Source organism: Corvus hawaiiensis, chromosome 15, assembly GCF_020740725.1.
Source record: "Corvus hawaiiensis isolate bCorHaw1 chromosome 15, bCorHaw1.pri.cur, whole genome shotgun sequence".
Classification (NCBI taxonomy): Eukaryota; Metazoa; Chordata; class Aves; order Passeriformes; family Corvidae; genus Corvus; species Corvus hawaiiensis.
The window spans coordinates 9,799,423-9,825,398 of NC_063227.1; the positions used below are offsets into that span (position 1 = coordinate 9,799,423).

The 25,976-nt window shown below is 43.1% G+C and overlaps 1 protein-coding gene across 3 annotated transcripts; it reads right to left on the bottom strand.

The window, feature by feature from the left end:
- On the bottom strand, window positions 1-25,075 carry PCBD2 (pterin-4 alpha-carbinolamine dehydratase 2). Of its 3 annotated transcripts, none has more exons than XM_048319968.1 (4): window positions 24,996-25,075; window positions 22,096-22,227; window positions 3,457-3,537; window positions 1-2,004 (listed from the first exon to the last, which is right to left on the bottom strand). In XM_048319968.1, the coding sequence occupies exons 1-4, from the start codon at window positions 24,996-24,998 to the stop codon at window positions 1,909-1,911; spliced, it is 312 nt and encodes a 103-aa protein (XP_048175925.1). In that variant the 5' UTR covers window positions 24,999-25,075; the 3' UTR covers window positions 1-1,908. The 3 variants fall into 3 exon arrangements, with proteins under 3 accessions (XP_048175925.1, XP_048175924.1, XP_048175926.1); XM_048319967.1 differs by having other exon boundaries at window positions 24,990-25,013; XM_048319969.1 differs by lacking the exon at window positions 22,096-22,227 and having other exon boundaries at window positions 24,996-25,033.
- Window positions 25,076-25,976: the final 901 nt, after the last annotated feature.

The window sequence follows — 25,976 nt, forward strand, 5'->3', positions numbered from 1 at the left end:
TTACAAAGGAGGAATTTGATTTTATTGGTTTTATTCAAAGCCCATGCGTTATATATAAATTCTGAACAGACTTTTCACAGTTCATTAGAGATGTTGTCAAAACTTTGGGTGAAGCTTGTTTCACTTCCCCACCAGTAACAGGAGACATCACAGCCTGGTTGGTTGTTTTAGTTTTATTCGCTCTTCACAACAGTGACCGTTTTCAAACCGTATCAGGGAAATCCTCCACTTCACTGGGGAAAGGCACTTGTGAGAAAACAACAGCTGAGCACGTAGTCTGAATTTGGGTCTTTTTAGGTATTAACTTGATATCCCAAGTAGGGTTACTGACAATAAACCCCAACATCTTGCTTCCTGTGTGTGACCAATTAGCACGTGACGGTGTGTTTGCTAAGGATTTACAAAAAATATCTTTCTCATTTTATCAACAGTCGCTTGGGTGGCAGCTCGTGGCATTTTGCATCCCAAAATATCTGAGAGACCACACACCTCGCATGTACCCCCGATATAGATTTTGGCACTCGTGCATCTCACTTCTTGGTAGCTGGTGGCTGTGCCGCTGGTGTCATCTGAGCAATGCACTCCGGCATTTCGGAGGTGTCAATCTCCTGGGAGCGCCGCACCCGGAGCTGCTCAAAGGGCATGACGGAGCACGCTGGGGACACTTGGCAGGGGGACTGCAGGGTGAGAGGCCCTCCTGCAAGCTTTAAGCAGGATGAAATCTCCCTGCCGGCACTGGAAATCTGTCTCAGGGAGGATCATAGGATAAAAACAAAGACATTCAAACCCCGGAAGGAATTATTTTAAACGTCAGCGGGATCTGTAACTCCTGCAACAACATTTGCAATGAAAAAAAATCGGTGAGCATAGCTTCAGTCAAGCCCAGCTTAGCAAGAATCCTGCTAATGCTGCTTCCTTCACCGCCGGCAGCCCTGGCCGGGGCTCCGGCCACTTGGCCAAGCCACCTCCCACCTGATCCAGCAGGTACTGGAGCACTACAACACCAATAGTGGCTCAATCCTGCTGAGCCACTGACCTGACCAAGCCCTTAAGAACATGCTTCATTTAATGGTGTGGGTGCTGGGAGCTCGCCGGGACTTTTTTGTATTTGCAGTACCAGAGCTAAAGTTTTCAGCAACTGCAAGATCCAGTCCTGCACCTGGGAGTGTCCAAGCCAGGCTGGATGGGGCTAGCAGCAAACTGGTCTAGTGCAAGGTGACCCTGCCCTTAGCAGGGGGTTGAAATGAGATGAGCTTTAAGGCTCCTTCCAACCCAAACCAGTCTGTGGTTATGTGATTCTATACCGTCAGACGGGGAAAGGCTCTCAAGCAGCAACACTGGATACAGCTGTTCCTGCCAGTTGAGCTGCAACTCCAAGGACACATCAGCAGCAGCTTGCACTGCTGTCCCCAGTGTCCCTTGCACTTGTTATTGGTCACTGGCAGAGATGGTGGTACCAAGCCAGAGGGGACTGACCTGGCCAGGCTGCTCTGACACTATTTGAAGTGCAGAGATCTACAAATCTATAGGAGGGAAATGGTCAGGCATGGGGGAAGCTCATATGGCAGCTGCCACCCGTTCCTGTGGGCTTGGGGAACATCAACACACATGGGTGAGCTCCTGGTTTCATTCCAGCTCAGTTTAGTTTCCAAAAAAGGATTGTTCAAAACTTATTTATTGCTGGTTTATCCACTACATCCTCCTGCAGAGCCAGCAATGGGAAAGGACAAGCACAGGTGTCCCGAGGGGTTTCAAGATGAAGGTCTTGAAGGTCAGAAAAGCTCAGCCACTCATTTTACAAAATATCTTGTCTCTAGGGGTTTTTGAAATTAGGATTACAAAGAAAGAGGGCTCCCATTTAAACACAAAATATTGCTGGACACTGTATTAAAGCTATTTACATCCTGGTTAAACCGAAGCAGCAGCTTTGTCAATAAACTGAGCCAGCTTCACATCTCTCCTGGTCAGCCCACCACAGTCATGGGAAATCAGAGTTATCTGAACCTGTCACAAAGGAAAAGAAAGAGGTTACAAAGGCATTTTGATCTCTGACACATAGGCTGAACAGCAATTCATTGGGAACACTGTGTGTCTCCATAGTGAGCTGGTTTTACTTGGTGCTCCTGGCAAGCACCAAGCTGGACCCTCCCTGCTCATGTAAACCAGAAGACGCTGTAGGTGAGGAGGCTTTACAGAGCCTGGAATCTCACCAAAATGAGCCCCTTTGCAGAATAACACAGGCTTTGCATTCTTGGGTTTCATCCAAGAAGAGGTGTCTGATTAAATCACTCACTCTTTACATTTAAATTCCATGGATCAGTTTCATGAAGAACCTGGGCCAGTGACCAAGCTGCCAAGAGCTGGGTCAGAGGCTCACATTTTGTTAAAAACCAGCATCCCAAAAGTGAAAAAATTCTTAAGCTTGTTGCAGATTAATTTAAAAATTAAAAAAAAAGCTGTCTCACAGGTCTGTTTAGACTGAGCCAGATGACAAATTGGGCATTATTTTGTCTTGCCTTTGACTGAGATTTTGGGAAGACGCAAAAGGAAAAAAAAGACAAATTCTGAATATTCTGGAAATCCAATAAAATCAGGAAGAATGGGTGATCAGGATTTTTTCCAGTGATCATTTAATGTCCCTTAAACAAGGTGACCTGAAGGGCTGATGAGGAAGAGTCTCTGCTGGGAGGCTCAGTTGCAGTGAGAGGTGGGATGTCCTGCTCTGGGGGTGGTGGTCTGAGCTACAGGCTGCTTGTCGGCATGTCCTTTCTTTTGGTATATTTTTAGTGGGACTGCCATATATTCACTAAATGCTACAACAAACAGTGTGATACAATGCAATGAGAAGTATTAGAAAATAAAACTGAAGGGAGAGCAATAATTTCACCCTTTACACAGCACCTTTCATTCGTGGGTTACAGTAATCCTTGTAACCCTTGTAAATACAAGACCACCATCAGTTAGGTAATATTATAAACAAATTTTATAAGCTGCTATGTTGAGACATAGGAGCCTACAATTTTTAAAAAATCAAATCTAAAATGAGACTGCCAGGCTCCCATTTAGGTACCAACAGTCTGCTACCCTACACCGCTGAGTTCCTGACCTGCTGCACAGAGAGGAATGAGAGCTGGTGAGCAGTCTCAAAACACTAATTTATTCAGGTTGGGTAAATAAGAGTTTAAAGGCTTCTGTTTTATTTTTAGATCTCAGCCAGAGGGGTGAAGCCACAGGCCCCAACCATATAGCTGGCAGCAAGCGCAAAGAGCTTCATTCTTGATTCCTCACCACTGCAAATCTCAGCATCTCTTTAAAATCTCGTATCTCTTTATAGAGACACTTCCCATTCCCTTATCTTGTAGACAAGCTACAAATAAAGGCAGAGAGAATGGGCCAGTGGTTTGGTCTCCTTAACTCCACTGCCGTGTGAGTAACTAGGGCTGGTGAACACGTTACCTTGCTGTAGACATTAAACCATTCTGGGTGGTGATTCATCTTCTCTGCTTGTAGAGCAACACGTGTCATAAATCCAAAAGCCTAGGGAAAGAGAGAGCAAAGAGGAAAATACTCCACCCGCCAGGATTGGCAAGATTCACTCCAAAATCTCAAAATCTCCTCAAGATGCCCCAGATGGCTGCACCTTGGGTGTGTGTGTGCTAAAGAGGCATTTGAACTTCTCATGCCACTGGTGCATTTCCCAATACAGCTGAAATGATCCCCTACAGATCCTGGTAAATCACTCTGCTCAGTGTGACTTAGCCCAGCACTCAAAGCTATTGCTGACAGCAATGATTTTACCTCTGGCATCAGCAGGGATTTTAAATATCCATCCCAAGTCCTCCATCCCCTACTGCATCTTAGAAACGTGCCATTTCTAACTAAGCACCATGCCACAGTATGGCCAACACTGCTTCCAGAAACACACCTCTCCCTTTAACCACTTTGCTATTTATTTTATTGGGGAGAAAAAGGCAGTGGGTGGGTCTGCCCCTCTGCTTTATGAGACATGTTTTCCCTTTAAACGAGTTAAAATATGTTTTCCAATCCTCTGTCCCTGCATGCTCCCCCAGGACACAGGTTTTATCATAGGCTCAAAAGGAAAATAATAGCAGGCCCTTGCCAAAGTACTTAGGAGCAAATCACTGCATTATAAAGAAAATTAGAATGTCCATGCAAATCAAGACTGTAATTATGCAGCGGGGCCGGAAGGGCCTGGGAATGTGAGCAGGACGCCTCCCAGCAGCAGGCTTTGTTCATACCAAGCTCCATCCATCGGGTTCAGGACCTGAATTAACATGCAAAGCTGGAGGAACATCCACATTACAGTCTGGTTCAGATTATAATACAACAAGCTCCACAAAACCATACCTGATTTAGGTAGGTTTTTAGTGCTAATTTATGGAAGAGAATGTATATAGCCCGCATTCCACCAGGCGATGGCCATTTCAAACAAACATGTGGTCAATGAATAACATATAATGGTTGATAATAGTTTCAAGTCTTTTTCCCTCTCACAAATTGCAAAAACCTTTAAGGAAAAAAAAGAATTGGTGCCTGGATGAAGAATGACTTTATTGGTCGCTTTGCCAGTCAAATGAATGCAAACGTTATAATCAGAGAAAATCATTCCAATGAGGTTTGTCATTTGGAAATCACCAAACTGTCAGCAATTAAAAAGCTTTTTTTCTTTGACCCAAGAGCATTCCAAAATTCAGAAGAATCTAACTTCCCTTGAATCTCTCACTTGGTTTAGTTTTACTTTGAGTGAACAATTACTTTAAAAATTTGCCCATGTTTCAGCAGTACACTTTGAAGTAGAAAGCGGCAAGTTGTGCATCCAATGTTAGCAAAGATTTGCAAAACTTCTCTATTAATAGTGCTGATTTAAATGTTTTTAGCGTGTCCATGGGCTTAATGCTATTTACAACACAGCAATCTGTACACAGAAATGTCCCCAAAAGTTTAAAACAGTGATGTGTCTGCAACCAAAGTGCCTTTATAGAAACAAATAGCAAGGGAAAAAATAAGAATGAATTTATAAAACCCCCTAGCAGGTTTGTGTATGCTCTATTGGTGTCTGTCTGTTCATCCCAGGAACTCGCCCACATACGTACAGACCCGGGTCACACTGCAAACACAGTCACTAATGGTGAGACAGTAATCATTGCTCCAACGAAAGCACACAGAGAAAATTACACAAGCAAATGACTCTTAAAAAATTAATTTGCTCTGTAGACCTTCCTCCACACTTCAGATGACAAATCCTCCTCATCAGTAGACCACCAAATCCCCCCAGTCAGTGCACCAACATGCCATCCCACTACCCCTTCCCCGCTGAGAGTAGAGTCTCCAGCTGAATAAAATGGACATCGGTCATAAAATTTTTCATCCTACCGAAGACTGCTCAACTTGAGACTGTCCAACTCATGAAAAGGAATAAATTCCAGCAGAGAGGACTCTCCCCAGGACACGTCCTGCTGCTTGTTGCTCCAGCTGCCCACAACTGTTGCAACCAGAGAAGGACGAAGCCTGCCCGCCTTCGTGCATGCCCTGCTCTGCTCGGAGACGTTCTCCTTCCCGGCACATTACCCACAGCAACTTACTCACTGCATTTTAGTTTATTTTAATTACACACAAAATGTATATCTCTCACTAGGAAAATGAGCTATGGTTCTACTGAGCAATTTCACCAACACAACCTCCATTAAGGTCTTAAATACTTCCTTTGCAAATTAAATGAATTGGAACGCTATTGTTTATGAATCACCTTTATATTTGTAGAGCCTTAACCTTTCTTTGGGAAAATACAACTGGCTCTGGAAGGAAAAGATATTTAGGTTTGGTTAGATATTAAAACACTATTACACAAAATCAGTTTGGACATTTCTTCACGTCTTGAAACTTGATCGGTAATTTGGTCTAATTGGTGATCAAGGAAACTATCTTGTGATCAATTAAAGTAATTACCGCATTCCGGCAACACAACCAACCTTAATTTGAGCAGGAGTCTGCACTTCTTCAACTTTAATTAAAAATAATGAAAATTATTATGCAGTCTGCAGTGCAAGATCATTGTCAAGACTGCACTGGTGGGCAGAGTTTATCAGACCATCACACATTTCTTGATGAAAGTAGGACAAGCACATTCACTCAGTGAGACCCAACACAGTCTTGACTTTCACCCTATTAACAACAGGGATCTGCAGTCCCTTGGCCCCTAACGAGAACTTTTTCTGATTTTTCCTTCAAAAATAAAAAGACAGGAGAAAGAAAGATTTTGTGCATTTTCTAGAAGCCATAAAGAAGTATTAAAAGAGACTTCAGTGGAGTAAATATTATGAAGTATTCTGTTTTTTCAAAAATAGGCATATTAGACACATTTTCAACCTAACCCTTTTAGGACTTCTGGGCTAAAATAGTATCCAGACATACAGGGAACTCCACACAAGTAGATCATGCCACCCAACGGGTGGCAAAGTGCAGAGTCCCTGCAACAAACCATGAAGAGCAATGTAAGTAAGGAGCGAAGCAATCCTGTAAGGACAAGATGCCTTGGGTGCACTGGTACATCTCTTCCCTCTCCTTCCCTTCACGTCTTTTAAGATCAGGAAAGAACGAACTAAAAGCTACTGGTGTTTCAGTTGTAACATCACATCTAAAATGTCTGTTAAATATTAGCAGCCCTACTATGTCTCCATGAGATAAAAATTAGGGCTACTCTTAGAAGAACAAGTTAACCTAAAGAAGTGAAAAAAAACCCCCAGGTAAACTTAAAAAGAATTCAGCTATCTCACAATGTTTTGTGACTGGCCAAGCTGCTCTTGAAACTGATATAATCTACTATCACAAAATAAGACTTAATGTTACTTTTGTTTCCAGAGAATGGGAAAACCAGGGCCAGACACTTTGCTGTCAAAAGTGGGAGGAAAGATGAAATTCCATCTGCCCCTCTGCTCCACACAGCGCTGCACAGCTCCGGGAGAACCGCACAATCCTGGAGCTAATCTGCTATTATTCTTCCTTTCACACTCCTTAAGCAAGGAATCCATTCATCTTAATACTTTTTAAACATGCTGCTTTTGTACAATGCTTGCCAACATTATCTTGATGAGTTATACATCAAAGACCCACAGGTCGTTGTGTTGTGCTCATACATCACCTACTGCAAGTCCCCCGTGATGGATCACCCCCGTGCATCTCCACAAGAAAGCAGCTGACAGTACTTGACTTGAAAGTGGAGATATATAAGAAAAACAGCTGAAAGGCTCAACAATATAACCATGCACACTTTTTATTTGTTTGTTTTAAAATGAAGTGTGCACTTGGGCTTCTTAAATCCTCTGGACGCCCAGCCAAGGAAAGCATGTGCTAATCACAAGTACATTAAGGTTTCTGCCTCCCATCTGTCATTGTAACGCTGGAGGTAGCATTAACCCTGACCTTCTGCAGTGCAAGGGCTACCTGTCTTCCCTTCCCCCGCCACCCAGGCTGCATCTGTACCATTTATCAGTGGGAAATTAATAAATTACTCAGGTTACAGTGACACTGTCATACAGGAGATGACTACACCTCACACGTTTGCTCTCCACTCACCCGAGTAAAAAGTACCCAGGGTACAGCACATATTCTCCTTAGCAGTTTGACACTTGTAACAATAAAATCAAATCATTAAGGTTCACTCCCAAACTCCAGAAGCTTTCATATATCCAGTTGACATTACTACCTAACAGTGAGCTACAAGCCAGAAGATAAAAGGAAAAAGCTCTTTAACGTCAAGCTATTGTAAGTCAGGACCAGCTGCTAGTCACAAGGGCTGTCACGACATTTCCGCTGTGCTCGCAGGAAAAAATTGGAGTTTGTTTTATTTTAATTATCTTTATTCCATCACTACTTTTATCGTATAAATACGCATAAATCATGCCATAAAGCTACACTCTTTATCTGAAAATGACAACATAGTTAAAACACAAAAAAAGAGGAATCTAACTAGTATTTAGGAAAGTAATGGCAGCAGCACAGAAGGACAGGTATTCATTCACAAAACCACGTGCCCATTTTGGGATTCTTCCCAGCTGGCATCATCAAGCTGCCTGAACTATCCTCAGGGACACTGGATCCACATGGCATTAGATACTTTCCTCCTTTTTTTTGTCTGTGTCTGGATTCATACACAACATAAAACAGGTTAATATCTTCTCATTGCGCTCCCCCTTTTCTAACATCAATCCACAAACAGCGAGGCAGTAATTAAGAATGCAAATAACCATGCACCAAAATAGAGCTAAACTCAGGTTACTCATGTCCTCCATCTCTCTGCTGAGGCTTCAAGTAATGGACAAGGCAGATCAGGCATTGTGCCTACAATTCCCTACTCCCTCCATCCCACCCCATCCTGACATGGGCACCCAGCAGGGTCTGACGGTGAACAACACCTGATGAACCACTGGTAGAAATTTGGTTTTCTCGTCTTTAATAGCATGAGCAGCAAAATATTGTGAACAGAGGCAACCCTCCCATTCCCCAGCATCACTTGTGACTAGGGAAAGCAGTGCTTTTAATTCTGAAGGATAAGGACACTAATGACGGGAAAGGATGGAAGAATAATACTACAGACACACTGGCATGGACTGAGATGCCGTTTCTGTCTTCACAGCAATATCTGAAACTGTAAAAACCCCCACAACTCAAATTTCCAACTGAATTGTCAATGCTTTTCTGTGTTTACAATATTCTTTAAAAATCCAGAGCTGACCACTCACATCCCCCATACTTACCTGCATACATCATCGACACAAAAGTGCAATGCTGCTTTACACTCCAAAAAAAGTTACCTATTTACATTCCTATTGCGGTTGTAAACATTGCTCTCTGTGTTAGATGTGCAGTGGAGAACGTGCAAACCTTTACACCATGTTCTCCAAAGAACGCTGTTTCTGTCTCCCAACACTTGTTTACAATTATGTCAGTGAAGAAACCAGCTTGCCAGTTCTATATCAAACATTTTTGACAGCAAAAGCACAAACACTGATCTATTCTAAGTAGTTTGCCACTCTATGTAATCTTGGAAAGGCATTCTTGCCTTTGATTCTAAAAATGTTTATACTTCATACATTATGCAAATAGTTTTTATATATTAAGAAATAATGCAAGCAAAGATCAAGTTAAATTAAATTCTTCACCAATAACCTTGCCAAAGCACTGATTTTCTTATTAAAAAAATTATTCCAATTTGTTGATCTTACATTGGATGAAACATACTGTAACAATCTTCATAATTTATGTCCTGTTGGGACACTATGATTTAAAGTAACATAATACAGACCAGCATCACTGCTAATCTAAACCACCTGACCAGATAAACAACAGTTTCCCCTTCTCTCTTCACTGAGGGTATTTCTGTTTATTGTCATATGATTTACCAATTTGAAGAACATGAAGAATAACTGGAGGCAGAGAGGAGTGGAGCTGGGAGGCACAGCCTTGCCTCGATGGGGATGTTTCTCGCACAGGTACCGGTACAATGTCAAGAGCCGCAGGAGATGACAGAAGGCAATTTCAGGAATGCTGTCCCAGGAAAGGCCCACACCGCTTGTGGCAAAGGGAAGTTTGCACTCACCCAGCACCCTTTAGACCCAGTGCAGCACTAGACACAACACAGTTCTGACAATGCTTGAGATGCAGCTCTCCAAAGGGATTGGAGTTTAAGGCTTCATCTTCCCAGTTCAGCCATGACCTAAGCTACGACATCACAGAATCAGAATGACAGAATGGTTTGGGTTGGAAGGCACTTTAAATGCCATCTTGTTCTAATCTCCTGCCACAGGCAGGAACATCTTCCACCATCCCAGGTTGCTCCAAGCCCCATCCAAGATGGTCTTGAACACTTCCAGGGATTCACAGCTTTCCTGGGCAACCTGTGCCAGTGCCTCACCACCCTCAAAGGGAAGAATTTCTTCCCAATATCCAATCTAAATCTACCCTCTTTCATCTTAAAACCATTAATAGTCATAAAGCAGATGCAAGTGTCATTTGCCCCATCTGAGTTTCAACCGGTTTCAAAGGAAAACTCAAGTATTCTGCTAAGGTCAATGGACACGGATCAGTGCAAGGAAAGGGACTTTGAGGAAAGTGGAGAGCACTGAGCTGCACTTAAATCCTGCTCCTTGCTCTTCTCTCCTCTTCCTCCCAAGCTCATTTAAGTATGCAAAAAACCCTTGTGTACAATCTGTACAACAAACCCCAACCTGGTCTTTTCTAAGCCTGTTTATATCAGGATTTTAACAACCGCTGAATTTAGGCCTTCTTTCTCTTACTGGTAATAATAAAACATAAAATGTTACATGTATTACCTTCTTCTTCATCACATCTTGACTTTTCCAGCAGCCTCCATGCTGAGGATCTTTATTCCTATTCTCCTTTTTATTATAATAAGCGATTGCACCATGGCTTTCATGAACAGAACACAGAAAATATTCTTGGTGATTTAATGAACACACTTCACACCAAAATTAATCACCTGTTCCACCAGAGAGATTTATAGACTTGATGGAGTAGAAGTGAGAGAAAATGGAGATGTCTTAAGGCAGCATAAAAACTTTCTGGAAGTGATAAAAGTTTCAATGTCAATACAACCATATTAGAAAATACATTAGTTTGTTTATAGGTAGATAAATATAATTTTAGTTGCCCATAACAACTTCTGCAAAATAAGTAGATACCCTAAATCCCAAGCAAACCTGGAACTAGGTCATGTGGTATTTGTGATGCATCATTTCATATTGAACTATTCAAAATAAATGCTTTTATTTTTCCTTTTTTCCCCCCAGTCCCTCAGCACTTATAAACATAGACTAATAAATATTATTTTATTTATTAAAAGTTGTAGATCTCTAAATTACATTTTCCAGAAAAAATGAGGGAAATAATCCCAGGTTTCAGGACTGAACTAGAACATGGAAGAAATCCTCCAGCCTTGTCAAAAGCTCAATGTGGCTCTCCACCTCCCAAGCCATTTTTGTGTGCTTTGTGTTAAAAAATGTAATACAAAGGTTGCACTTAGGAGGTTTGCACCAAATAAAACAGCAATTTCAAGAAACATGACTTTTTAAAATGAGCTTTTTGCACCCTACCTAAAAACATGAAATAACACGGTGAAGTCCCCATTTACTGAGCACCTGCTAAAGTAATCAGGCACTTAATATAATAAATTCTCTTGGCTGCACAACTGAAAGAACAATGATAATTTGACTTGTTAAAGCTAATGTTTGGTCCAGCAAATCAAACCCTTGGCTGTACTGTAGTAAAGCCATCACACAAACCACTATAAAATAAAGTAGTAACAACGTGCAGGGAGTCCCCAGTTCCAACCTTCTGAATTCAGACACCTGAGCCCTCTGCTAAAGCAGAGGGCAATGAATCATCCTTGACAGCACAGTGCCAGTCCATGACATGAAGGTATCATAAACCAGAGCAGATCAGAATTAATTTAAGTGAATGCTCCACTTTTAAAAGTTTCTCAAACCCTCTGACTTTTATGCAGTGCAGGTATGGTGTAGAAGAACAGAGGAGTTCATTATCCCATCACGCCGCATTTTGGATGAAAAAGATTTGACTGGAGCAGAACAAAATATTCTGCTATTTTCCCCAATGTTTGTTTTTACTCATACGTGAAGGAATGATTTCATTCTGCAGACATGAAAGTGAAGTTCACATGCCATCCCTGCTGTTGATAACACAGGGATGCTCAGACAAAATTCTCCTTGGTCTTTTGGCCAAGATTACACATACTATCAGTTTAATATCCAAGATCTTCTCTGCTGAGCATCCAAGGGCAATCATATCCTGCCTCTGATAATCCTCTAAATCTCTGCCATTTATGATCCTAAGAACACATCAAAGAATGATAAGAAAGGCTTTGCTTTATGATGGATTAAGGGAAGAAGTTGGTCTCATGACCATTTCATCTTCCACTATCCTGTCAGCTTTTTTGGTTTAGTTTGTTTTTTTAAAGACAAGTTCAGCAATTCAAACATGCAACAGAGAAAACACGATGGAGATATGAGGAATTTGGACAGGTCTTCCCATCATTCTCTTGGCCAAGCCCGAAGTTAAAAAGATCTAGAGATTTGCAATAAAGCAAACTAAGGACCATTTACTGCAGATCCAGTCAGGGAATCGTTTCACTCAACTGCTGAAGGTGTCCTACTGTACTGTCAGAACAGATTTTAATGTTTGGCCACCTTTTATAGTAGAAGAGTTTAGGCGATACGCAGGGGCAGTGAACTCAGGAGAAGACTTAGCTGGGCCAGCACTGGCAGGCTGCTAATTTATATTGCACCATAAAATTCAAATGTTATTTTCCAAAAGAACACATTTAAAATCTAGAAACAACAGAACACTTGGGAAAAAAAGAGTAGGACAGACCAAGCATCTTCCCAGACAAGATGGGGCATCCTTCAAGCTCCGCACAGTTGGGTCCCTTGCCTGGTTTGCCATGCCCACTGCTCCCTCTGGGATCTGTAGGTCACCTCGACCTGAGCTTCATCTCCTGTCTCTGCTATTTGGAAGAACAGCTGGAGCAGGTCACAGAGAAAAGGATAAAAGCAGCTACACTAAGTTGTGTTATTAAGGACACGGCTCACCTAACTGCCAACAATTCAGATACTCAACCTGCACTTCACATTATCCACTGTCTTCAGACCCCTTCTTATGCTCCAAGCACATGCCTGGAAGTGACAGAGTATGTTCCATGAGCAATATTTTGAGAAGTTCCATGGGGTTTTTGTTGGTTGTTTTTTTACCAGAACACAAGGGCTTCTCTGGGCAACCCACGCTGCTTGTACATTGGTACACCCGGAAACAGGGACACAGGCTCAGGAGGGGAGGCAAATAGGATTTCTGAGTTCTCCAGTGAACATCAAATTTCTTTTAGAAATTCGTATGAGCCACAAAGGGAAACCCTTTGTAGAACTCTTGTTTTTTTTGTTAGATGGGGCATTACAAGATGCATGCATAAACCTAGCATTCTGGGCTTGTACAGTTAACAGTATTTTAGCTTACTACAAGCACCCACCCATTGTAACACAGACTAAATGTTCCCTCAACCAGGGACACCTTGGACATACACAGACATATATTTAACTGTCTGTTGTTATTCTCATCCCAGTCTGAGGAAAATCACAGTAGATCATGCAATCAGGACTTCTTCCTCTGATGCTAGGAATAAATAACATTTTCCTACAAAGCATCCTTAGCAATAAATAAACCCAACAGTGCAGTGCTGACTCAGCACAGGGCTTCCCACTCATCACTGTGCTCCCACCAAACCCCTCCAAGACATCACAACCAGCTTCATGTTTATCCAAAATGACTTTTCATCTCAGCCAAACAAAACTAAAGGAATAAAGGGCAAGCGGAAGAAAGGAAGCTCTCCCCCCAAAAAACCCATGTGAAGTAGGTTTGTAGCTTTATAAAAGAGGGCTAAAAAACCTCCACATGCCTTGCCCTGACAAACCATGGCCCTGCCAGTGGCTTTTCAGAGCAGATGTAACGTTTTAGCCAAACGTGATTGTTTGTGAAAGAAATAATTCTGATCAAAACCCAAAATTGCAGCCAGCAGAAGAGCTGCACTTCATCACGCTAATCCACCCTGACGGGGAGCGGCGAGCGGAGATTCCTACTGCGAGAGGAGCAGATGCGAAAGGTCAGCACTGGCCCGTGACTTCAAACCCCTTAACGTGTAAAACAGTGTGCATTAAAGCCTGAACCGGCTCACGGTGGGATTAACGGATGTCCGCTAAGTGGGTTTGATGTGCTTTTGGTGAGTAATGGTTAATTTTGAAATAGGGGCGTTGTAGTTTTATTTTAGTTTATTCTGCCAGCCGGAGTCCATTTTTAATTACAGCTGCAGAGAATAATATCCCAAAGCGCGTCGCTCCTTTGTGGGAGTATGAGAAGGTGAGAGCTGCCGGTGCTAAAGGCAATTTACGGTTTGAAACCATAGGCAGGCGTTGCTCCAAAAGCAAGGAGATGCAAAAGGTTAAACAACCAGGATTGCATTTAACCAGCATCATTCCAGTGCCCCCATAAAAATAAATTTTACTGCATAAAGGAGTTTCTAGAAACCAGTTTTCCTTAACTGAAAAGATAAGAACATTCACTGAGTAACCATCTTCTTCAAAAGAGGCAGTCATACTTGCATATTCCCAAATGAAGCTATTCAACTTGAATTCAATGAATTCAACTTGAATTCAATGAATTCAAACCCACTGAATTTTCCATTCATTTTTCAAAGGTGTTTTATCATGGAAAGTGCCAAAACTGTAGCTAAAATTAGGTTGACCTGCTCCCATTTGCTCTCTTTGAGCACTGTCCACATGGCTGTAAAAACATTTGTTCTGTTTAATTGAAAAAATCAATTTGTGCAGCTGGAAAAAAAAAAGGAGAAATATATTTTTTTTGCTACAAATCTACAAGACAGCTTGTGAGATCCAAAACGCATTTTGACAAATAATTTCTTTTGCATTTTCAGATCAATGCATGCAACAAACATAAGACAAATGCTGCAATAATTTTTACTTGAGTGATAATAAATCCATCTGTTACAAAAAACATTTGTATTGGAGCCAACTGGAGAGCAGCCCAAAGGTCAACCGGGCAGATTTTAAGCAGTGGAGTGCATAAAAGGAGATACAACGGGTCTACTGAGGGGGGAAAATTCAGCAATTAGAAACACCACACCCCAATAATTATAAACAATAAAATAATGGTTTATTTTAGGGAGAAATATGACTTAGCTCATCAAGAAAATGAGTATCCCAAATTACAGTTAAGTCACAAAAAACCCCAAAACTGATACAAACTCTACCACAACCAGGATGCGACATTTTGCATGATGAAGGACATATGACCACTCTTGAGTCTTCAATTTAAAGATAATTATTTTTATTTAAATATTATTAATATCATGACATTTTAAATAACCCTGGTGGCCTGGTACCACTGGCAGTGCCATGATGAAATTATACTGGTGACATGGGTACTGTAACAGCACTTGTCACAAGCAGGTGGGACACAAGGGTGGTGGCCTCTACACACACAGACCCTGGCAAAGAGGAGATGGGACACTCCACAGCACAAAGATAAACCATCACCTAAAGGGGCTACAGGAGAGACAGGGAGGGACTTCTTACAAGGGCATGGAGTGACCGAACAAGGGGCAATGGCTTCAAAGTGACAGAGGGCAGGATCAGATTGGATATTGGAATGAAATTCCTCCCTGTGAGGATGGTGAGGCCCTGGCACAGGTTGCCCAGAGAAGCTGTGGCTGCCCCACCCCTGGAGTGCTCAAGGCAAGGTTGGATGGGGCTTGGAGCAAACTGGGGTAGTGAAAGGTGTCCCTGCCCAAGGCAGAGGTTCGGAATCAGATGAACTCTGAGATCCCTTCCAACCCAAACCATTCTAGGATTTGTACACTGCAAGCCATGATGGCCGTGAGAAGAAAATAAATACCTTATTTCCCAACTTCCAGCAGCAAGGATTTAATTTCTTCCTAGACACAACCAGATCACACATTTCTACCATTTACAGACCTCCAACTTTGCACAACTTCTCACCACTGACTGCCAATTAACTAGAAGCATCACTGGATACAGAACACACTGATCAGAGCACCAGTGTCATCTCCTCCTTCCCCAAGGCCAAGGAAGGAGAATCATAAGCTTCCAAACAAGCCATCTCCCTGGAAGCTCTCATTTCATTTCCCCCAGACCCTGCACTACCTTTGTCCCACAGGCAGTGCCAGGCAGTGGCGCGGGCAGGTGGATCATGTCCAGGTCCCACAGCTGCACCCTGACCTGCCGACTCAGAGGCGAGACTCTTATTTACTCAGTCGATCCCAAGAATAAACTCAAGGAAGGTGTGACCATCCAGGAATCATATATTTTTACTATGCTCTGCTCTGAGACACTTGATGCAGTTCACTGACTGTGTTTCAGCCTCAGGTTAACTTCTGCCAGTCCCAAAAACTTCACTATCAGTTTCTAATAAAGGAAAATGTCAACAGGCAAATACGCCAGAAATTCATTATTTTCAGATACAAAGATATTCTCAACTCTGTAAACCCACTCATAAATAATTCTGATTTATTGTAAATCTGTTATTGTATTCATAAATGCTGGGAAGTTAGTGAACAACATAACTACCAACAAAATATTTTCATAACTTTGCAGGTGCACAAATCACAGCATATGGGAGAGGACTCAAAGGATAATGGAAAATGAAGCAGTTTCAGAAAGCCTATATGAAAACCAGCACCTACCTAGGTGGATAGAAAAATAATTTATTTTCAGTCGACAGGCAATCAAATGCAAAACTCTAGCAGAAGGAGCAGGCAGAGCAATACTACATTAAAAATAGCAATTCCCCCCAAAACGTACAAAAATGAGTCCAACTTTCGATTAGCAGAAGTGACAGTCGGGCTGAAACTGCTCAGGCTTTGAGGTTAAACACAACTGACACAGGCTGCACCTGAATCCAATCACTCCTTGGGCTCTGAGAAGATTCACACGCGAGGACTAAATTTGTCACAAATGGGTTGGTTTCCGATCCTCCTGTAGCCGACTTGCTTTATTCTGACCCCCATTTAACAAATCAACTTAATGGGCACTGGGAGTGCTATAAAACTTAACAATGGAGTGATTTTAACTTTTAAAATATAGTTATGAAGCAAAATGTTGGAGAGCTCCTTCAATACTGGAAATCAAATTAAAACTAGACATTTTTTAACAGTCTTGACAGATATAATCCTAGTTACCATGTAAATTTATGGTAAGCTGCTGTGATATTAGCCACAGGTGCTACTTTTAATATATGGCTTGCATCTGGCTGGGAATAAAATATCTCAAGAGGACTGAAAATGACCTCACTATCAGACAATGGAGAAGAAAAAAAACACAAGACCACTGTGGCATATAAAAAGCTGGAGATGTGGTCCACAACTCAATATTTACCATAAAATTCATTTTAACTCTGCAGATTGTAAGTTAAAGGATATTATGTTTTCAATACATAAAAGGCATGGACCTTTTTTAGACAAACAGCCAAAAGATTAAGTACATAAAGTGGCAATGAAATACACTGCCTATATGTATAAAACCAGTTTTTCCAACCTTTGATGAATGTAGAAAACAAAGCAATGTGCCAGGAGTAGAAAAAAGGAAGGATGGATACAGATTATATTGCAGGGACTGGCACCAAGTACTGCCATCAAAAGAAATCAAGAGTATGCATTGCATATCCCACCAAATTCGTTTAGATGTGTAATTGGGATCACACAACAAGAACCATCAATTTAAAGGGACAAAACTGAGCATGTCTCCCTACAGCCAAAGGAAAAAAAATTGGCATCACCAGGAGGGAGAAAAAAAGGCATGCTCTGTCTGATTTTTTTTTCCCAGATTGCAACTAAGAGAGATATCCAATCTGTAAAGGAAACGCAAAGTGAGAAAAATAATTTATTTAATATTCCTAGATTTTTTGCACATCTTTAAATATGTTCTCAAAACTCAAGACAAAAATTGCACTGAGACACTTCCATACCGTCCCCTCTACTCAGGCTCATCTTCCACCTCCGTTCTCTTACCCCAAAAGACAAAAAATGTATCTGAAATAGCTTTCAAACTCTTAGAGCATTTGATTTCCTGTCATTTTAGAAAATTATGTTAGAGGTCTTATAGAGACTTCCTATATGTTATTTTTTTTTTTAAACAAACTTAATTAAAAACTTACCCTATAAAAGAAAGCAGCTGTAAATGCTGAACCTGACCATCAGCAAACTTGCCCACCTTTGTAATTTCCTAACTGCATTTGCTGCCTTGGTGTGATTACCTACGGAAACGCAATCACACAGGCAGTTGCCCCTTAAACCCTCTGGTCAAATCCAACCAAGTTTGACAAGAGACATGGAAGTCTCAGAGCTAAGATGTTCCTGCAAATTCAGGCAAAGTGAGCAGCTGGATACAGGACCCAAACAGAGCACTTTGCATCCTGCACTCACACCCCTTCACAGCTGCTTGCCCAGCCCAGGACTGGGCTTGAGATGAATCTGGGAGAAATTCACATCTTTAAAACAGGCCTATCCTCTCTTCCAGATCACTGCTCTCAAGGTGAACTCACCTGGAATGCTGGGAGAAGTTACCAGCATGATCTGGAGGCATAAATTAACTTTCTATCCCAATTACCAATTTTATTTGAGCAGACTGGAAGCAGAGGGCTTACTCCACTGGAAGAAAACCATTTTGTTTCAGTAGCACAAAGATCTGAATGGATGAAAGTGTCCCTTCGTGATGCTACACCATGGCCTGAAAGCCTCACCAGTCGCTCTTCTCTGCCCTGCCGCCTGGAAGAAGGGCCCCAGAGAAGCTCCCTGATGTGTCTGTGAGGTTTGTAGAGGCCCACGAGCACCCAGGTGCATAGCAGGGATTGAGACTTGCCACGGAGTGCTCCAAGCCCACCTCCTCTCCAAAACCTCGCTCACAGCCAGACATTCCTGCCAAGCACATGTTCCTTGGGAAAAGTGACTCAACCTGGGTGCTCTTGAGCAAGTGCACCCCACTGAGGGTCCTGAAGGTAAAAGACTCCAGTGTTAACTCATCACTGCCTACCTGCCACTCCAGAGTGGCAATAGCTCAGGGCAATTGCAAGGCATAAAGAGGAATGGATACATTGGCGGCATCAGCACAGCTCTTCTGGACACAGCACTCTCCTCTACAGCCGAATTGTGTTTGCCCCTACCACAGGTGTATTTTATTTTATACAAGGTGCAGAACACCCACCCACCAGAAGGCTACCTCACATAATGGGAACATACAGCCAATGCCATCCAGTCTCCCAGGACTGGTGCTTGGTGGGCATCCACAGCAACAAAACCAACAAAGGCCTTTCAGCAGTAACCCCAGGCTGGTTTTCAGCTTATTTCAGAGAACTGTACCACCAAAGCCCATTTTCATGAAAATGTATCTTCAGACTAACAATCACCGTCAGTGCTTTCAAATTCTGGGTTACAAACTAATTCCCTGAGCCAGAAGTGTCATTAGCTTGTCAGCCTTACAAAGGCAGCTCACTGCTGATCGCTTTTAACTGAGCTGATCTCAGCCTGAAAGCTTCAAGAATCTAAATAACTCTTGTTTCACAGAAGTTTCATTTCATTCTCATGCTGAAAATAATATACATAAACCAAGCTCGTGTCTACACATTTGCACAACTTTATAATAAAAGTTGTGTTTATATTCTTAACATCTGTGGACATACACAGACTTTGTAAACCTGGCATAGATTTTGAAGCCACAGAATTTTCCATGCATCATGAACATTATCTGCAAGAAGCAATAAAAAAAAAAAAGCAATGAATACATTAATCATACCAATATCATCTGCAAAACATAAATTTGAAATACCTTTCATGTCAGCTCAACTACTTTTTTTGTATTTTTGGGGGTGTTTTTTTTTTCCACACCTGATTTTATACCATCTGTAAAAGGGCAGCAAGAAGATCACAGAGGAAATGACATTTCTCAGTCCTCTGACTTTTTACTAAACACTTTAAATCCTGTACATAGAATATTTACTACATTAAATGAAAGCAGTTGTACCTACGAGTCCCATTTTTTCATTGCAGGACTAAATTCTCCCAAAGTACAAGGCAGGTATACCTCCACTTTTGTCATTTGTTTCCTAGGTTGTAGTAAACACAGTATTTACTAATAGTCATTATAAATACAAGTGTATGTGCATAATTTAATAAAATTAAGCTTACATGCATAATTTTAATTTATTTTCAGCTTCAACTTATTGAAAGGCAAATACCTGCTCTCTAATACCAGGTAAGGATCTAATGCCCTTGGGATCTGCATGTTGAGCCTGCTCCTGGACTACGGGAACAAGAATGACTTCTGCACTCTGCAATTCAAAGGGGACACTGCAATAAATCCATAAAAATCAACAGGTGAAATTCTGCCCTTAGATATTTGCATCTAAGCTTGATCCAACCAGAGCTGCCCACAGCACGCACCCGCGTGGCTTTGTCTCCCAAGTGGGGGCAGAAAGTTCCGTTTTGAAGCCAATTCCCAGCCTCTGCTCTCATTTCTGCCTTACATCCATGAAAGCAGCTAAGAATGAAAGACACTGTTCTAATATCTCCCAAACAATTGAAGTGGTCATTTTTTAAAGTACTCCTCCTACAACTACAGGTACTAGAAGTATAAACATATAGTTCATCATTTACCAATAAGCTTATTTAAATATACTCAACTTCCTATACTGGTATGTGCTCCATTCACCTTCAAACCAGGAAGACATATGGATATCTATCCATGCTGTAAGATAAATCTACACCGTCAAAAAAAAAATACAACTTTGTGCATTTTTGTCAAAGCAATGCATTTTCCAGATATCTGCTGGTGCAGGACACTGATTTGTCTCCTTACCTGTCTGTTGGCAGACAGGGACTGTCTAAATCCATCTGATCAAACCAATTTACTCATTTACAGTGAGCAAAACCGCTTTTTAATTAACTTTGGGGGCAACCTCATTTCTAGTTGTGCTGAACCAACAAAGACTTTGACCATAACCAGGCAGAGATGCCATTTCATGAATATTAAAAGCCAGGAAACCTCAACTCTTCCAAGGGTCACTTCTATCCCACCGGTGTCAAATGCGCCTTGTTCCTGGTTGCTTCAGCCCCCACCTGCCTGCACATCTCACCAAGGCTTCCTGTGAGCTCCCTCTCATGGGCTTCTCCCCTTCACTGCCCTCTGAATGAACTGATTTGGTTCTATTTGCTCTACATTAACATTCAGGTTAAAAATGTACTCAGGGCTCTGGACATGCTCCCTGGACCAGCACTGTCCTGCTCAAGAGCTGGATTTTCCTGCAGTTGTTTTCTCTTTTGCTTTCACCCAGCGCAGAGGGGCTGGGATCACCTCACCTGCCTTCTCTCTATACTGCCTCGGCTTTCCTTACTGTGACAACTACTGAAACAGAGAAAAAAAGAGCCAGCGTTACAAATCGTTGTTTATACAGCCCACTGTGGTTTCCTAAAACATCTTGTTCTGGGTTTAGGCAAGGCCATATAAATAAACAGCTCACAGCACAGCTCCTGGTCCCTACACACACCAACAAACCCATGGCATCCCCAAACTGGAGCTTGCCGTGTCCCTCCACAGTGAGGGCAAGAACTGGCTCAGTGAGATCCATCAACCCAAAAAACCCCTGGGAATTCTCTCCTTCCCAAGAAAGAGCTCACCCCTCCCTCAGAAATAAAACAAAAGGGAAATTCATGCTCTAGGAACGTGACTTTTTCTAAGCAACATCATGATTCCTCAGAAGAGAATTTTCAGGGGAAAGTAAGATGAACATGGATCTCAAAACAAATTCAGTATTTCTAAAACAAGTTTGTAACTGATGTCCGAGACATATGCGAGAGAGATGCGGCTCAGGATCCTGTCTCCAAACAAAAACCCAGTGAGGTAAATAAAAACCAGCACTCTGTGTGCCAAAGACACTGCAAGATCAGCTATTACAACTCAGTCAAGGATATACCAGAACTTTGTCTTCCTGCTTAGAAGGTGAAATGCGTCCTATTTTCCCCTCCTTACTCGCTAAAAGTTTCTGTTCTTTCTTATATTTACCCATTTTTCTCATGTATTTCCCTGACAAAGATGATCCCCACTGCCCATCAGTTATATATTTCCAGCATTTACTTATGAGTGCTAGTAATGAAAAAAAAAAAAAAAAAAAAGAGGATCAAATACTGCTTTGTCTGATTCCACAATACCAACCTTGACCCTGACCTGAATATTATAATTGAGAAACTGTCATATTAGAACAAATCTACTTATCAACTACAAAATGGAATTAATTTACTCCACCTAATGAGATCAGAATCTGAGAGCAATTCATCAGGACAAATCCAAGAGGATTTGGCCCCACCAGGATACTCCCAAACTTCTGAATATAAGTATTTTCCCATCAGGACTATATGGAAATTAAAGCAATTACATTTCTTTTATATTAAAAGCAACATACAACAATCATTACCTGATTAAAAGTTTTGAAATTGAACTCCTTGTAGATGGCATCTCTTTCTCCCAGCTCAGACCAGCCTGAAGCTTTGAGATCCAGTAAAACTTGGTTCCTTTCCTCTGTTGTCAACCAGTGAGACTGGGAGGACTATTGAGCGGAAAAAAATAAAGGCATGGCACGAGTGAGGCTGAGGTTCTCTTTTGTACAACAATAAGAAAACCACACGATGAAATTGTGGTGATGTATTGTGCAAAGGTGAGGATGTGGAAAATTCACTGTGCAGTTTCTTACTGTTTGTAATTTCTCAGACCAGTTTAACCTAAACCAGCCAAACCCTGCCATTTCTCTTTGGGCAAGTAAATTTGGCTAAGTGCTTTTTGTGAAAAGCAACAAGCTCTTTCCCAGGAATGAAGATGGACACCAGCGTACCTGCACCCTTGGTCATCTGAATTATGCAGATGTTTTAACACCACATTTAATTTTCAAATATTCCACTCTGTCTGATAATTAAGGGATGATTTGTATTATCTGATAAATGTACAATTATAAGGCTAAAAGAGATATCAGGAAATACCTATTTCAAAAGGCAGAAGAAAAACAGGAGATTGCACTCTACCTACTTCGTATTTTGTTTTTAAGAAAACAGGAATGGACTTGAAGACAGCAAAGACTGTGGAGTTCTACAAGGAACAAAGAGCTTTATAACTAAATTAAAAGGAAAAAAAAGACAATACAGACACAATTATAAGAAGTTTGACATTACTGGTAAAAGCACTAGATTCTGCAAAGCACCAGTGTTTAAGTACGGTGTACTTGAAGTGACAGGAGTCCTCCTGATGCCACTGGGAGCACAGACACAAGAGATTAACACTCTGCTTATATATATGTTACATATCTGAATCAGGGGCTGAACCACGCACAAGGCCAGAGCCAAACACAGAGGAATGTTCTGTGGGGCCTTTGGAAGAGATTTGATACCTTTTCTAGAAGCAGGGACTAAGAGCATGAGCCCTTCCTCAGATGATACATTCTGAGAGATGGGTCTCAGACTCTCATGATAAAGGCAGTGGTTTAGAGGGAAGAACCTTTCTCCCCAGTACAGCTACATTCAGATTGTTTTAGTCTTTATTTTAGCAGCTGGCCCAGCTTTGTGAGGTCCTCCAGAAAGGCCGTTTTTCTCCAGGAGTTCACTCAGACATGGGAGGGCAGTGAGGACCTGCCGCCAGCTCAGCAGCTCACAGGATTTTTTACCTTTGCCAGCCGGTGCTCCAGCGGGAGCCCCGGTGCCACCAGATGGGGCTGTGAGTCTGAGCAGAGCAGGAATTAACGCGATTAATGCGACCTGAGCAAGGCCTTAAGATGCAGGAGGACCAAGGAGCAACATTTTCATCAACAACATAGGATAAAAAACCCCAAATGAGGTAAATCAATCTAACAGCATCACTGTTGCTATTTGTGTTTAGGGGGACAAAGAGATGTAACGAGAGATGGGTTTTACAGGTCCCAAACCGAACTAATTTAGGCTCTTTACACTTCAAACACAACTCTGGGCTTGCAAGAACACAAATTTCAGATTTGTCATTGCTGTAACTGCAGTTGTAGGCATGAATTTCTTACATTCTTTTTTTTTTCAAGCATATACAAAAATCACCAAAGCCAAAGGCTGTCTTGAAATGCACTGTTTTATGTGGCACAAGATGAAATTACTCTGCGAATGTACAAAAAGTCATAGGGGTGGGTGTTTTATTTGAGATAGCAAAGTCCAGGATTGCAACCAGGATGCAACACAAAGTCCACTTCTCTGACTGGCACAGACATGTCCTGTGCCAACTCTGGGGACACTGTGGTGTCTTCCTGACACCTCACATGACACATGGCCATTGACAAGACAATGCTGTGACTTGAAATTTGATCACAGAGTTTTTAATAGCAATATGGAGACCAAGTTTGATGCAGGCCCTGGTGAACACCGAGCACATTTTGCATTGTGGAGGCCACATCCTGAGTCAGCTCCTCGACACATCATGATGTTCAGAAATGTAGCAGAAAGCAGCTTGTACAAGGAAAAAGATAAAGTGGGAGATTCCGATTGCGTTTCCATGCTCATACCCCTCAGCAGCACGTCAAAGGCATGGCCAGACCCCCAGGGAAGCAGGAACGGGCGCCGGGTGCCAATGCTGACCGAGCACCCGAGGTGTTGGCACCTGACTCACACTCGGGTCAAGGGGCGGTTGGGTGGTGCGCTTGACCCAGGGATCAATAACGTTTGTTTGGAGGAAGCTCAGGGAAAAAAGTCATTACATAAAAATTAGAACTAACTCTCATGCCTGAGGGGCGAGGGTTGAACCCTGCACTTGCTGTTCATTATCAGCTTTCTGTAAAATAATCGGCCATGAGGTGGGATGGTGGGGGGACACAGGGAGAATCACAGAACGATTTGGGTTGGAAGGGACCCTACAGCCCATTTTATTCCACCCCCTGCTATGGGCAAGGGCACCTTTCACTAGACCAGGCTGCTCCACGCCCCATCCAGCCTGGATGAACACTTTCAGGGATGGGGCAGCCACAGCTTCTCTAGGCGGCCTGTGCCAGGGCCTCACCACTCCCGTGGGGAAGAATTTCTTCCCGATATCCTATCAAACCTTCTATCAGTGTGAAGCCATTCCCCCTTATCCTCTTCCTCCACGCCCTTGTCCAAAATCCTCTCCATCTCTCCCCTAGCCCCTTCACGTACTGAACGGTGGCAACCAGATCTCCCCGGAGCTTCCTCCAGGCTGAGCAATCCCCATTCCCCCAGGGCCGGGGACTGACCCGAGCCCGCGGCCTGTCCGTGAGGGGCCCCTCCGCCCCGCGCCCCCGGCCTCAGCCCCAGCCCGGCCCGGCGCGGCGCGGTCCCCCCTCACCCTCACCCTCACCATGGCCGCGGGACTCCCGGCGCCGCCCGCCAACCGCCGCACTCCCAGCAGCGCCCGCCGCAGCCCGGCCCCGCCGCCCGGCATGGCCCCTCCGGCCCGGCCGGGCCCGCCCCCGCCGCGCCCCGCGGGAGGAGCCGCAGCCCGCGGCGGAACCGGGAGCTGCGAGCGCGCCGGGAGCGGGGGAGACGGGGGGAGAGAGGAAGGGGAGCTGCCTGCGCCGCAACAGCCGCCCGGGGCGGCGGGTGTACCGACAAAGCAGCCATCGGTCAGCAACGAGGAGGCTCAGGCACCGCATGGCTCTGTGCAACTCCCTGGAAGGAGGTTGGACTGGAGGGAGACCGATCTCTTCTGACGTGCCTGCAGTGAGAGGAGCAGAACTGGCCTAAAGCTGAGATAGGAGGATTCAGATCACATATTATGAAAAACTTGTTCGCTGTCGGGGTGGTCAGGCATTGGACCGGGCTGCCCAGGGAGGTGGTGGAGTTACCATCCCTGGAGGTGTTTAAGAGGCACCTGGATCTGGCGCTGGGTGATGTGATTTAGGGGTTACAGTGGCGGTGCTGGGTGGAGGGTTGGACTGGACAGTCTAAAGGTCTCCCAAACTTGATGATTCCCTGATCTGTGACACCCACCCGGGAGGAGAACGGCCGAGCGGAGCTGCCGGCCGCGGCCGCGGGTGGATCCTGTCGCGCTGTGAGCAGGCAGGTGTCATTTCCACCCCACAGGACAGCACTGGAAAAGCCCCGTCCTGTTTGTGAACACATCCCTGTTTCTTAAGCGTTGCAAAGATGAGCATCGGGGACAATCCAGCCCTGGGCCTCTCAAACGAACCAAATGGCAGAGGCAAGAATGCTCCAATTTATCGCTCACAATCTTTATTAATAACATCTATCCTAGCTTTATCTTCGATCACACCAAAGTTTTAGTGACAGAAACTAAAGTTTCAGTGCAGTTTCCCTTTTGGATACAGGACCTCTGGTT